Consider the following 13,937-nt stretch of genomic DNA (forward strand, 5'->3'; position numbering starts at 1 on the left):
CGTCAATAGCGGTTTGAGCACCCAAAGCAGGCCCGGGTGCCAGGGAGTAGATAAATTCTTATCCCTTTACCGTTGCGAAGTGGATTGAGATGGCTAGCTAGGCGACCAGCTAGGGGCGCTCGGATCAAGTCCGAGGGCCCAGATTGTGCCACGTCATCAAACGGTCACTTCGACCAATAAACCTATAAAAGGAGACCTGGTGCTCGAGATTTTATACAACACTTTCTGCACTTCGAATTCTTCAATTTACATTTTCTGTACTTTCAACACTTGTTAGAGGCTTCTCCACCTATTACGAAAGGAGAATTTTTGTGTGCTTCATTTGTCTTGGATTAGCAACCTCCCCAGTTGTAACCAAGTAAAATCTGATAACCTCTTTTATTTTTATGCTATTTAGTCTTGCTTATTAAAGTGTTTGTCATACTTAAGTCAGAAGCTTCGAGGAAAGATATTAAAACTTGATGAAAGAATAAGATTCCGAAGAAAACAACTAAAAATGATTAACCACAAATAAACTCTATCAAATTCCCCCACACTTGCTTTTGACCGTCCCGGCAAATTAAAATGACTCCGAAGAAAACTCAATATCACTTCTTTGAGCCATACTGACAATGTATTAAAGAATGTAAAAAGCAATTATCTATGTCCATCAATCTAATCAAAACATTCAAGTCCTACAACCTTCATAGTTCAATCAGTAAAATGGGTTCAGATACTCAAATAGTCGAGAACACTTCATCCTTCCCGATTGAGAATTAATCTCCAACACTCTCCTAATCTAATTCTGAAGTAGAGTTCCACTCTATGCTACTTACACACTTCACTACCATATGCTTGCCTTTTTCCTCATTCTCCACTGCTCTGATATAACAAAACATGAATCAAAAAGATTTTACAATGAAATTGAAGTCAAAAGGGTAATTGAAATTGTATTAGGCACTGATTGTAGACCATGAAGATAAGGAAGAAATAGTAGTGCTGGAAACTATCTTTGATAAATTCCTACTTGTTCTTTTACCACTCTAATTACTAAAAACATCATTCCTCTATCAACTAACTCTTCCACTTAAGGATTTTGTTAAGTAACCAAGATTCATGATCAAGCTTGCAGTTCCCATTCAACAACAACCCATAAAATTCAAATCTAGATATCCAACTTTCTGAATAATATCATCTGAAATATACAACCTCAATGAAGTTTAAACTTCCTAAATGACTAAATGAATAAATTCAACTTGTAATCTCCTTGCACCTCCAATCTTGGTTCTACATAATAACCCAATCCTCTTGCTTAGTTTTCACTTTCCAACTTTACTTTGTATAGAAGAATCCTTCATCTGTTTCCAAACATTCAACTGTGACTTAAATCACATTCTTTATCAACAAAACATGAATTCCCTGAACTGAATCCAAAATTAAATTCAAAATTGGAATAATACAGGATTGCAACAACTGAAACTTCCCAGCAGTTCTTGTTATAAAGCTTCAATATTTAATTCTCTACCTCCTAGAACTAGAAATTATCACCAGAATGTCCAAATTAATAACAATGAAGAACTTTATTGAACATCCAATTCTCAGCCTACAAGACAATGCACATTCCAGAATTCATTCAAGAACTCTTCTCGTCCAATTATAGTTTTCCTTTTCCTTCTCAAGTAGTTTGCATAATATCACCCAAGTTAGTTGCACAAACTATATAGCTTCAAAGAATTCCAAGTCCAGATTTTCAGAAAAATATAATGAAATGGTTACCCATTCTAACTAACTACCACATCTAAAATATTTGACCAAGTTGATTACAGAAATTTCCAGAATTCAAAGATTTTTTTTTTCTATTTTTTATTTATTATTTTTGTTATTTTTGTTTTTTTTTTGTTTTGAAACTGGACTAAGAAAAATTGAATCCCTTGGTCAAAACTTAAATCTCTTCCAGTTTACTACAATAGCACCTCTTCCAACTCAATATTTCTCTAAAGTTCACTGCTCAAAATTCCAACTTAATTCTCTTGGTACCAAAACTCCACTTCTTACAGAAATCAACTACAATGGCTTAAAGTCAGCAAAAATCCAAGCATTCCCTATAACAAAACATTTGCATCATATGCACCTCCCCCCACACTTAGAATGTTATTCGTCTCGAACATAGAAACTCATCAAAAACAATCCCAACATACTAAAGAAATGTGTATAGGAACAAGAAAATAGAAGATAAAGTAGAAAGATTTAAGAAAAAAAATAGAAAATCTTCCATCATCGTCGTGCTAAATGTATAACAATTGCAATTTTGAAAAGGAACAAGGCAAATTCTAGAGATCCATGTTCAAGTGCATATCCTACAAAATTAAGTAGATAGGCTAACAGAATGATCCTCACTAGGTTTAAAATGAACTCAACTACTCAAGTTAAAATCCACCATCCTACCCATTGAACACATGAAGTCATCCAACAAGAAATGTAAAGAATGTAGCACTGATGAATCATATATAAAACCTTTTACAAATCCAAAACAAGAATTATCAGTACTACACAAAGTACAGATTTATTATTATTATTTTCACAGATTGTAAATTGAAAACAATTAAACTACCAAGAACCAAAGAACAATTGTAAAATGACAGGAAGAAATAAACGAAAAACACTTCCCTTATTTTTCAAGTTGGATAAGCAGCTTCCTCAAAGTGCAACTTCTCCTTGAAATCTTCTTTAACACCTTCAAAAAAAATCTTGAGACGATGTCCATTTACCTTAAAAACTCTTCCAGTAGAAATTTCCTGAATCTCAACAACACCATAAGGAAATACATTAGTAACACAATAAGGTCCCTCCCACCTAGACTTCAACTTACTCCGTATCAATTTAAGTCTAGAATTAAATAGTAGAACCTTGTGTTGGTGCGGTTAGGACTAACGATTTAACCCAGGTTTTGATGAATGACAAATCAGGTTAAGTTAGTTTGTTGTTGTCTGACACTTTGATCGAGTGTGCAGGAGAAGTCCAGACAGGTCGACGGGCTGACCGGATGTCTGGCACGAAGTCCAGCTAGGTCGACGGGCTAACCGGATAGCTGGCGAGATGTCCAAGCGGGTCGACGGGCTGACCGGACGCTTGGCGAGAAGTCCAGCTAGGTCGACGGGCTGACCAGATAGCTGGCGAGAAGTCCAAGCGGGTCGACGGGCTGACCGGACGCTTGGCGAGAAGTCCAGACGGGTCGACGGGCTGACCGAACGTCTGGCAGGTAAGTGAGGTAAGTCACTGAAGGGGAGTGACTGCGAGGACGCGTTCCCGGGAAGGGAACATTAGGCGTCGATCCGGCTTAGATCCATTTCGGATGTCTAAGTCGAGATCGTGACTAGATTCCGGTCTCGGAAAGACGGAATCTAAGTCATACTCTTTGCTATTAATTTGTTGAACTTTAATTGTGCTAACAATCTGTTTTACAGGATATATATATTTGCCTCCGGACTAACGTTTGTCGTGCAGGACGAATTCTGCGGGAAAACAGGGTCCGGGCGCCCGGAAGGAATCCAGGCGCCCGGAGGTCCGGGCGCCCGGAAGGGATCCGGGCGCCCGGGAGGCAAACTTTATCCTGATTGTGCATCGCCACGTGGAGCATCTCGGTTTGAGCAGCTGCGTCACATTCCAGGCGCCCGGAAGGGATCTAGGCGCCCGGAACAGCATATAAAAGAAGCCCCAGACAGGAGCTTCAGAATCAATCAAGCTGAGAACTCTTCTACTGCTGGTCTTGCTGCTCGACGCTCAGTGCGACGCCAACAAAGCTCCGACACTACGCTCCGTTCTTTTCCCTTTTTGTCGGTATTTATTTTTCAGTTTCATTAGCATTCCCTGTACGGTTCTTTTGTAATCATTATTCCGAATTGCTAGTGATTGCCCAACGAAAGTGGTCAAGGACCACGGGCCTTCGAGTAGGAGTCGTCACAGGCTCCGAACGAAGTAAAAAACATTTGTGTCTATTTTACTTTTCCGCTGCGTTTATATTCTAAGTTTTCGAATCGATATTCACCCCCCCCCTCTATCGAATCTAACGGTCCTACACCTTGTCTCCCTTATGGAATTCCTTTCTCAATATCTGTTTATCATGAAAAACTTTTGTTTTTTCTTTGTAAATCCGGGAACTCTCATAAGCCTCTAACCTAAGCTCCTCAAGCTCTTGCAACTGTAACTTCCTCTCACCACCAGCCTCTCCCAGATTCATGTTACAAGATTTCACAGCCCAATACGCTCTATGTTCTACCTCAACCGGCAAGTGACAAGCTTTATCAAAAACAATCCGATACGGAGACATTCCAATAGGTGTTTTGTAAGCTGTTCGGTAAGCCCAAAGAGCATCATCAAGTCTCCTACTCCAATCCTTCCTATCCGATTTTATTGTCTTTTCAAGAATTTGCTTAATCTCTCTATTAGAAACTTCGGCCTGACCATTCGTTTGTGGATGATAAGAAGTAGATACCCTATGAACCACACCATACTTACTAATGAGTGTCCTCATATGCTTATTACAAAAATGAGATCCTTGGTCACTAATAATAGCTCTAGGCAATCCAAATCTGCAAAATAAATGAGACCTAACAAAGTTCACAACAACAGAAGAATCGTCAGTTCTGGTGGGAATGACCTCCACCCATTTTGACACATAATCAACAGCTAATAAAATGTAAACAAAACCAAATGAAATAGGCAAAGGACCCATGAAATCAATACCCCATACATCAAAATTTTCACAAAACAAAATAGGTTGTTGAGGCATTTCATGTCTACGTCCTATATTCCCCATCTTTTGGCAATTCTCACAAGTCCGATGAAACTCAAAATCATCCCTGAATAGAGTGGGTTAATACAAACCTGAATCTAAAACTTTCCTAGCTGTACGTTGAGGCCCAAAATGCCCCCCACACGCAAGTGAATGACAAAAGGAAAGTATAGACTGAAATTCATCATCAGATACACATCTCCTTACCACCTGATCACTACCAAATTTCCAAAGGTAAGGGTCATCCCACACATAATACTTTGCATCACTCTTAAGTTTATCACATTGAATTCTTGAAAAATGCATAGGAAAGACACCAACAACCAAATAATTGACAAGATCAGCATACCATGGCAACCTACCTTGTAGCCGGAAAAGATGCTCATCAGGAAATGCATCTACAATTGGTATAGTATCCATTTTACTTCCAATCCTACTCAAATGGTCCGCCACCAGGTTCTCCTTCCCGCTCCTATCTTGTATTTCAATGTCAAATTCTTGAAGTAAGAGCATCCAACAAATCAATCGAGGCTTTGCATCTTTTTTCTTGAGAAGAAACCTGAGAGCTGCATGATCAGAAAAAATAATAACATGAGAACAAAGAAGATAAGACTGAAACTTGTCCAAAGCGAAAACAATAGCTAGAAGTTCTTTCTCAGTTGTTGTATAGTTGCTTTGAGCAGAATCCAATGTCTTTGATGCATAGCTAATAACATGAGGCGCTCCGTTAACCCTTTGAGCTAGAACTGCTCCAATTGCAAAATTAGAAGCGTCACACATAAGTTCAAAAGGTAGTAACCAATCAGGGGCACACATAATAGGAGAAGAAATAAGAGCTTCCCTGAGCCTATCAAAAGCTTTCTTGCATTTTTCATCAAACACAAACTCCACATCCTTCTACAACAATCGTGACAAAGGTAAAGCAATAATACTAAAATCTTTGATAAATCTTCTATAAAAACTTGCATGCCCAAGAAAAGAACGAACCTCCCGCACACATGTGGGATATGATAAAGCAACAATCACACTAATCTTAGCTGGATCTACTTCAATGCCTTTTTCAGAAACAATATGACCCAAAACTATACCATGTTGGACCATGAAATGGCACTTTTCAAAATTCAAAACCAAATTCTTTTCTACGCATCTATGCAAAACAGAAGATAAACTATCCAAACATGCATCAAATGAAGAACCATAAACAGTAAAATCGTCCATAAACACTTCCATGCAATGCTCAAGAAGATCCGCAAAGATACTTACCATGCACCTTTGAAATGTATCTGGGGCATTACACAATCTGAACGGCATCCTTCTATAAGCGAAAGTCCCAAAAGGACATGTAAAAGTGGTCTTCTCTTGATCCTCAGGTGCTATGCAAATATGAAAATATCCTGAATATCCATCCAAAAAACAATAATGTGTCTTCCCCGCCAACCTCTCCAACATTTGATCAATAAAGGGTAATGGAAAATGATCCTTCCTTGTTGATTGATTAAGTCTCCTATAATCAATACACACTCTCCAACTATTTTGTACCCTTGTAGGAATCAATTCATTGCCCTCATTTGCCACCACAGTAATTCTCGATTTCTTAGGCACCACTTGCACCGGACTTACCCATTTGCTGTCCGAAATAGGATAGATAATCCCAGCTTGCAGTAACTTCACAACTTCTTTTTTTACTACATCAAGAATAATTGGGTTAAGCCTCCTTTGCGGCTGTCGCACAGGTTTAGCATCATCTTCCAACAAAATCCTATGTGTATAATAGAAGAACTAATCCCTGTCAAATTTGCGAGAGTCCACCCAATCACCTTTTGATTATGCCTCAAAACATTTAACAATCTCTCCTCCTATACAACATCAAGATCTTTGGAAATAATAACTGGTAGTTGTTCATCCTTCCTTAAATAAGCATATTTCAAATGGCTCGGAAGAACTTTCAACTCCAACTTTGGTGGCTGCAAAACAGAAGGAAGTGCTTTTCCAGATTCAACCTCAACTACACAGACTCCCTCATAGTCCTTTGTCTCTGAAGTAGAAACATACTGATCCAAACTGTCACTGCATTCTGTACTCAAATCATCCCCAGAGTTATTAAAAAGAGCAGCACATTCCAGCAAGTAACCATCTAACCTATCTTCCAGTTCATCAAATAACTCTATACTCAACAAAGAGTGATCCTCTACTGGATATTTCATAGCATCCAAAATGATATACCGAACTATAGTTTCACCAAATTCCATTGACAAAGTTCCAGCATGAACATCAATTTTAGTCTTTGCTGTCTTCAAAAATGGTCTTCCCAAAATAATTAGCACATGACTTGATAAGGCATCACCCTCCATATCCAAAACATAGAAATCTGCAGGGAAAATTAATTCCTTAACCTTGACCAACACATCTTCAATCACTCCTACTGGATGAGCAAAACTTCGGTTTGCCAATTGGATCACAGCCCCTGTTGGTTGAAGAGGACCAATTCCAAGAGCCTGAAACACAAATTTCGGCATTACATTAATGGATGCCCCAAGATCCACCATAGCATCTTCAAAACAATTTTCTCCAATTTTACACGGAATAGTAAAAACTCCTGGATCCCTGCATTTTTGTGGCATAGCCTGAAATAATGCAGAAACACTTTCCCCTGCACTAACCAGCTCATCACCCTTAAGCTTCTTCTTATTAACACATAGATCCTTCAGAAATTTTGTGTACTTTGGAATGTGTTTGATTGCTTTCAGTAGAGGGATGTTTACTTCTACTCTACTAAAAATTTCCATCATCTCTTGAAATTCTCTAGACTTTTCAATAGCCTTACCCTTCCCAGGTTTTACCAACCTTTGAGGGAATGGTAGCTGAATCTCTGTCTGCTTCTGTTCCACCACTGGAATCTGCACTGCGACGGATTGAGGAACAGAACCAAATTTAATCTGCAAATCTGAATCCAAATCTCCTGAACGCTCAGCTGAATCTTCCTGTTTATTCTCAGAAACATTTTTCCCATTCCGTAGAGTGATAGCACTCACATTTCCTCTTGGATTTGGAATAGTTTGGGAAGGCAGCTGGCTTGAGGTCTGTAACTGAGTTTGTCCCTATGCAGACACCAATTGACTCACTTGTCTTTCAATGTTTTGTAATGCTGCATCAGTCCTCTGTTGTTGCTGAATTGAATGAGTACACTGCAATGAAAGTTGTTGTTGATGAAGCATCATTTGCTGCATAATCTCTTTCATGTCTTGTACTGAAAAATCAGTTTGAGTTGAGGGAAAAGACTTTCTTGGCTGCTAAAATGATGGAACAGGTTGCTGAAACTGCTGAAGTGGTTGTATTCTGTTCGGAACTGTGCTATTGTAAAACCCTGGTGGTCTCTGATTTCCTGAAAAATTGTTATTATGAATTTGTTGTGGAAAAGGCTGCTGAGCAGCTGAAATATTTCCATACCTCAGATTTGGATGATCTCTCCATCCTGGATTATAAGTAGGTGACATAGGATCGTACTTAATTGGTTGATTACCTTGCTGATATTGTGGACGATTAGGGAAGACTCTAGCTGCTGCTACAGATTGCTCAGCCGCTGAATTGCATCCATCTGATTGCAAACTGGGACAAGTATTTGTTGAATGCCAACTACTGGCACAGAATCCACATATTTTCATTGCCTACATAGGCTCCACAACTTGCTGTGGAAATTGCTGATTCACTGTCATCTGAGCTGCTGCCAACTCAATTCTATTCAACATTTCCTCTAATCTACTCTCAATTCTACTCTGTCCTGGTTGTAAAATCTGGGCTTCATGAACACCCCTTTCTACCATAGGTCTTGTACCAAATTGCTGGTAATTTGCTGCCATAGTTTCTATCAACTCCCTAGCATCATTAGGTGTCTTATTCACCAAAGCTCCTCCACTAGCAGCATCTATCATGCTCCTATCCATGAGCAATAACCCTTCATAGAAATATTGAATTAACAATTGATCACTTATTTGATGTTGTGGACAGCTTCCGCATAACCTTTTAAATCTTTCCCAATATTCATGAAGTGTTTCACCAGTAGTTTGCTGAATTCCACAAATGCTTTTCTTAATCGCTGCTGTTCTATATGCAGGAAAAAATTTATCCAGAAATACTCTCCTCATATCACTCCAACAAGTAATAGTCCCTGAAGGTAAATAGAATAGCCAGTCTTTAGCTGCATCAGCCAAAGGAAATGGAAATGCTCTCAGTTTAATATCGTCCTCCGAAATTCCCTGAGGTTTCATTATAGAGCATACCACATGGAATTCCTGCAGGTGTCGATTTGGATCCTCACCTGAATGCCCATGAAATTTAGGCAACAAGTGTATAATACCTGATCTTAATTCAAAATCAACTTCTAACTCAGGATACTCAATGCAAAGAGGTTGATGTGAATCATCAGGAGCTGCCAACTCCCTTAGTGTACTGCCATGACCAAGTACCATTCTTCTTGAAGGATCTGCAGACATAGAGCTAGAAATAGAAGACTGTCCTTTCCGAGTTCTATGTAATATATGGAAACTCCTTTCAATTTCTGGATCAAGCTGAACCAAATCTTGTTTGTTTTTCCTGGTCATCAACTGTGCTCTACTCTATCAAATGAAACATCAGATAACAAAATACTAGAGAGTAGATTAGGTCACCGGCAACGACGCCAAATTTGATAATCAAAATTAGTGTCGTTAAAATCTTGGTTTCAAATGTTAACTAAAGTCTCTTTCAACCTAAATTGGTAAGTAGACTCCAGGATCGATTCGCAAAGACTTCACAATGCTATTAATTCATTAATCTGATTTATTTCACAGCTACTATGGAATTTTCCTTGATAATGCAAAACCAATTTGACTATAAATTCCTACCCGCATTTAAGTTTCCACGATCAACATTTTTAAAGATGAATGATTATTAAAACCAAATTCTGGAAGCATCTACTTAGCCAAAAACATTACTTATAAAATTTTGCTTAAAATTGAAATTGAATCTGACGGATTAAAACCAGAAGAAACAGATTTAGATCACATAGTAATTACAAAACTCTAATTCAAAGTCAAATGGAACTGAGAGTGAAAATTTTGCATCTAAGATCAGATTATTACCTACAACCAAAGGCAAGGATAGGATGATCTACGATATTAAACCACAATGACGCAAGTGAAACTAACAGAAAATTCTTACGAAGAAAGGAATCGAATTAAATCTGAAGAAAAGAAATAGAGTATAGATCTAATGAGTTGGGATCCCCCAAGCACTCACAAAGCTAGAACACATACAACCAAACTCTGATGAAGTATTCTGATCTAGATCTGGAATGTAGCTAACTCAACTCTTCCAACTCCAGATCTGGAAAATGAGTCTCAGTGGATCTGCATCTCCTCTTCCAGATCAGTGGTGACTGGATAAAAGTTGTTGAAGATGAGCTCCAATGTACACTCCATTCTCCCGTTCCTTCTTTTCCAGAGAAAAATTGCCCCTCCCCCTTTCTGCAGCTTCCCTCTCTAATTTATAGTGTTTCCGGAACTTAGATTTCTTGTACGGCCAATATTCTCCAAAGCTCGAATCCCACGGTCAAGAAACTCCACAGCTTGAATCTAAATGAAAACCTCCTCTTCAATATTCTACAAAGATTAATTAAAATTTGTCAACAAAATACCCCGTACTTGCATTTCCATATCATAATTCCAAATAACGACTAGAGTTATTAAACATAATGAAAATGCACTTAAAACTTGATGAAAGAATAAGATTCCGAAGAAAACAACTAAAAATGATTAACCACAAATAAACTCTATCAATGGCTAGCTAGGCGACCAGCTAGGGGCGCTCGGATCAAGACCGAGGGCCCAAATTATGCCACGTCATCAAACGGTCACTTCGACCAATAAACCTATAAAAGGAGACCTGGTGCTCGAGATTTTATACAACACTTTCTGCACTTCGAATTCTTCAATTTACATTTTCTGTACTTTCAACACTTGTTAGAAGCTTCTCCACCTATTGCGAAAGGAGAATTTTTGTGTGCTTCATTTGTCTTGGATTAACAACCTCCCCAGTTGAAACCAAGTAAAATCTGACAACCTCTTTTATTTTTATGCTATTTAGTCTTGCTTATTAAAGTGTTTGTCATACTTAAGTCAGAAGCTTCGAGGAAAGATATTAAAACTTGATGAAAGAATAAGATTCCGAAGAAAACAACTAAAAATGATTAACCACAAATAAACTCTATCAAATTCCCCCACACTTGCTTTTGACCGTCCCGGCAAATTAAAATGACTCCGAAGAAAACTCAATATCACTTCTTTGAGCCATACTAACAATGTATTAAAGAATGTAAAAAGTAATTATCTATGTCCATCAATCTAATCAAAACATTCAAGTCCTACAACCTTCATAGTTCAATCAGTAAAATGGGTTCAGATACTCAAATAGTCGAGAACACTTCATCCTTCTCGGTTGAGAATTAATCTCCAACACTCTCCTAATCTAATTCTGAAGTAGAGTTCCACTCTATGCTACTTACACACTTCACTACCATATGCTTGCCTTTTTCCTCATTCTCCACTGCTCTGATATAACAAAACATGAATCAAAAAGATTTTACAATGAAATTGAAGTCAAAAGGGTAATTGAAATTGTATTAGGCACTGATTGTAGACCATGAAGATAAGGAAGAAATAGTAGTGCTGGAAACTATCTTTGATAAATTCCTACTTGTTCTTTTACCACTCTAATTACTAAAAACATCATTCCTCTATCAACTAACTCTTCCACTTAAGGATTTTGTTAAGTAACCAAGATTCGTGATTGGCTCAAAGAAGTGATATTGAGTTTTCTTTGGAGTCATTTTAATTTGCCAGGATGATCAAAAGCAAGTGTGGGGGAATTTGATAGAGTTTATTTGTGGTTAATCATTTTTAGTTGTTTTCTTCGGAATCTTATTCTTTCATCAAGTTTTAATATCTTTCCTCGAAGCTTCTGACTTAAGTATGACAAACACTTGTCGTTAAAATCTTGGTTTCAAATGTTAACTAAAGTCTCTTTCAACCTAAATTGGTAAGTAGACTCCAGGATCGATTCGCAAAGACTTCACAGTGCTATTAATTCATTAATCTGATTTATTTCACAGCTACTATGGAATTTTCCTTGATAATGCAAAACCAATTTGACTATAAATTCCTACCCGCATTTAAGTTTCCACGATCAACATTTTTAAAGATGAATGATTATTAAAACCAAATTCTGGAAGCATCTACTTAGCCAAAAACATTACTTATAAAATTTTGCTTAAAATTGAAATTGAATCTGACGGATTAAAACCAGAAGAAACAGATTTAGATCACATAGTAATTACAAAACTCTAATTCAAAGTCAAATGGAACTGAGAGTGGAAGTTTTGCATCTAAGATCTGATTATTACCTACAACCAAAGGCAAGGATAGGATGATCTACGATATTAAACCACAATGACGCAAGTGAAACTAACAGAAAATTCTTACGAAGAAAGGAATCGAATTAAATCTAAAGAAAAGAAATAGAGTATAGATCAATGAGCTGGGATCCTCCAAGAACTCACAAAGCTAGAACACATACAACCAAACTCTGATGAAGTATTCTGATCCAGATCTAGAATGTAGCTAACTCAACTCTTCCAACTCCAGATCTGGAAAACGAGTCTCAGTGGATCTGCATCTCCTCTTTCAGATCAGTGGCGACTGGAGAAAAGTTGTTGAAGATGAGCTCCAATGTACACTCCGTTCTCCCGTTCCTTCTTTTCCAGAGAAAAATCGCCCCTCCCCCTTTCTACAGCTTCCCTCTCTAATTTATAGTGTTTCCGAAACTTAGATTTCTTGTACGGCCCAGATTCTCCAAAGCTCGAATCCCACGGTCAAGAAACTCCACAGCTTGAATCTGAATGAAAACCTCCTCTTCAATATTCTACAAAGATTAATTAAAATTTGTCAACAAAATACCCCGTACTTGCATTTCCATATCATAATTCCAAATAACGACTAGAGTTATTAAACATAATGAAAATGCACTTAAAACTTGATGAAAGAATAAGATTTCGAAGAAAACAACTAAAAATGAACCTATAAACCTATAAAAGGAGACCCGGTGCTCGAGATTTTATACAACACTTTCTGCACTTCGAATTCTTCAATTTACATTTTCTGTACTTTCAGCACTTGTTAGAGGCTTCTCCACCTATTACGAAAGGAGAATTTTTGTGTGCTTCATTTGTCTTGGATTAACAACCTCCCCAGTTGTAACCAAGTAAAATCTGATAACCTCTTTTATTTTTATGTTATTTAATCTTGCTTATTAAAGTGTTTGTCATACTTAAGTCAGAAGCTTCGAGGAAAGATATTTTTTTCTTTTCAGGACAATTCACCCTCCCCCCCCCCTCCCCCCACGCTCTTGTCGGCCACATGAGACCTACAACATGGTCGAGAACAGTTAAAACTCAAAATGGAAGAACCACACTCTAAGGGAGTGTTTGGTTCAAGTTATCACATATAACCAAGGTTATGAGGAATAAAACATAATCAGAGAATGTTTGGTTCAATTTAGGTAATGCAATAAAACCTCGTTTGTTTGGAGATTTTAGTACATAACTTAGGATGATATTTTATCATATTATCCTTGGTTTAATAGTGATAATATTATTATTAATAATAGTGATATATATAAATAAATAAAATTACATAGATTTTTTTATTATTTTAGAATTTTTTTAGATAATTTTATTGGGTTTAAAATATATATATATATATATTTAATTTATTTCAACTATAGCAAGAAGTTGATTGATTTAATTAACTAAAATTTTAATCAAATACCTAAAAATACGTAAGTTCAAAAATAAAAACAAAAAAATACCATTGATCATCTTCCTCTTCTCCGCTGTCGCTGTCCATTTGTTGCCCGCTGCGTCGCCTGTCGCTACTTGCCACCCGCCACCCGCCACCCACTACCGCTCGCCGCTTGCCACCTATCGGCCACCGCCATTGCCACCTCCGGTCGCCGCACTGTGACTGCCTATCGCCCGCCCGTCGCTGCTCACAGCCGCCTGCTACTGCAGCCCACTACAGTTGCTACCACCTCCGCCGCCCATTGCCGCCCACCACCCACTGCCGCTGCTACCACC

General features: G+C 37.9%; 1 protein-coding gene and 1 pseudogene across 1 annotated transcript; both read right to left on the minus strand.

Annotated features, from left to right (window-relative positions):
• Positions 1–4,051: 4,051 nt before the first annotated feature.
• LOC122048677 lies at positions 4,052–6,220 on the minus strand (annotated as a pseudogene).
• Positions 6,221–6,627: 407 nt separating this feature from the next.
• LOC122048678 lies at positions 6,628–9,261 on the minus strand. Its single transcript, XM_042610213.1, has 5 exons — positions 8,441–9,261; positions 8,292–8,377; positions 8,077–8,243; positions 7,894–7,956; positions 6,628–7,752 (listed from the first exon to the last, which is right to left on the minus strand). The coding sequence occupies exons 1-5, from the start codon at positions 9,259–9,261 to the stop codon at positions 6,628–6,630; spliced, it is 2,262 nt and encodes a 753-aa protein (XP_042466147.1).
• Between the last annotated feature and the right edge of the window lie 4,676 nt (positions 9,262–13,937).

This window comes from Zingiber officinale, chromosome 2B (assembly GCF_018446385.1).
Source record: "Zingiber officinale cultivar Zhangliang chromosome 2B, Zo_v1.1, whole genome shotgun sequence".
Lineage (NCBI taxonomy): Eukaryota > Viridiplantae > Streptophyta > Magnoliopsida > Zingiberales > Zingiberaceae > Zingiber > Zingiber officinale.